Source organism: Morone saxatilis, unplaced genomic scaffold, assembly GCF_004916995.1.
Source record: "Morone saxatilis isolate NCDOM2014 unplaced genomic scaffold, NCSU_SB_2.0 Contig7, whole genome shotgun sequence".
In the NCBI taxonomy this organism is placed as follows: Eukaryota; Metazoa; Chordata; class Actinopteri; family Moronidae; genus Morone; species Morone saxatilis.
The window spans coordinates 17,035,881-17,036,094 of NW_023340246.1; the positions used below are offsets into that span (position 1 = coordinate 17,035,881).

General features: G+C 47.7%; 1 protein-coding gene across 1 annotated transcript in view; it reads right to left on the reverse strand.

Moving 5' to 3' along the window:
• serac1 (serine active site containing 1) overlaps positions 1–214 on the reverse strand; it is a 6,408-nt gene that overhangs the window by 3,898 nt on the left and 2,296 nt on the right. The window contains exon 7 of the mRNA XM_035679325.1: positions 20–165. Coding sequence (XP_035535218.1) covers positions 20–165 — 146 coding nt within the window. The remainder of the gene's footprint in view (positions 1–19; positions 166–214) is intronic.

Genomic DNA, 214 nt, shown 5'->3' on the forward strand with positions numbered 1-214 from the left:
ATCTTTCCATCTCAATTACCCGTTGTGCTGCCAAGGACTGGGTGCTCTCTCTGAGGGCCAGTGAGGTGAAGTACTGAACACATTTGTCCACCTCAGACAGAGGGAGAGACCCCAGAAGCTGCCTCAGTCCATCCTCTGCAGACAAACCCTGTGAAAAATGTGTGTTAAATACCTGTTATACCTCTTATATCGCCTAGTCCAACAAGACACAAAT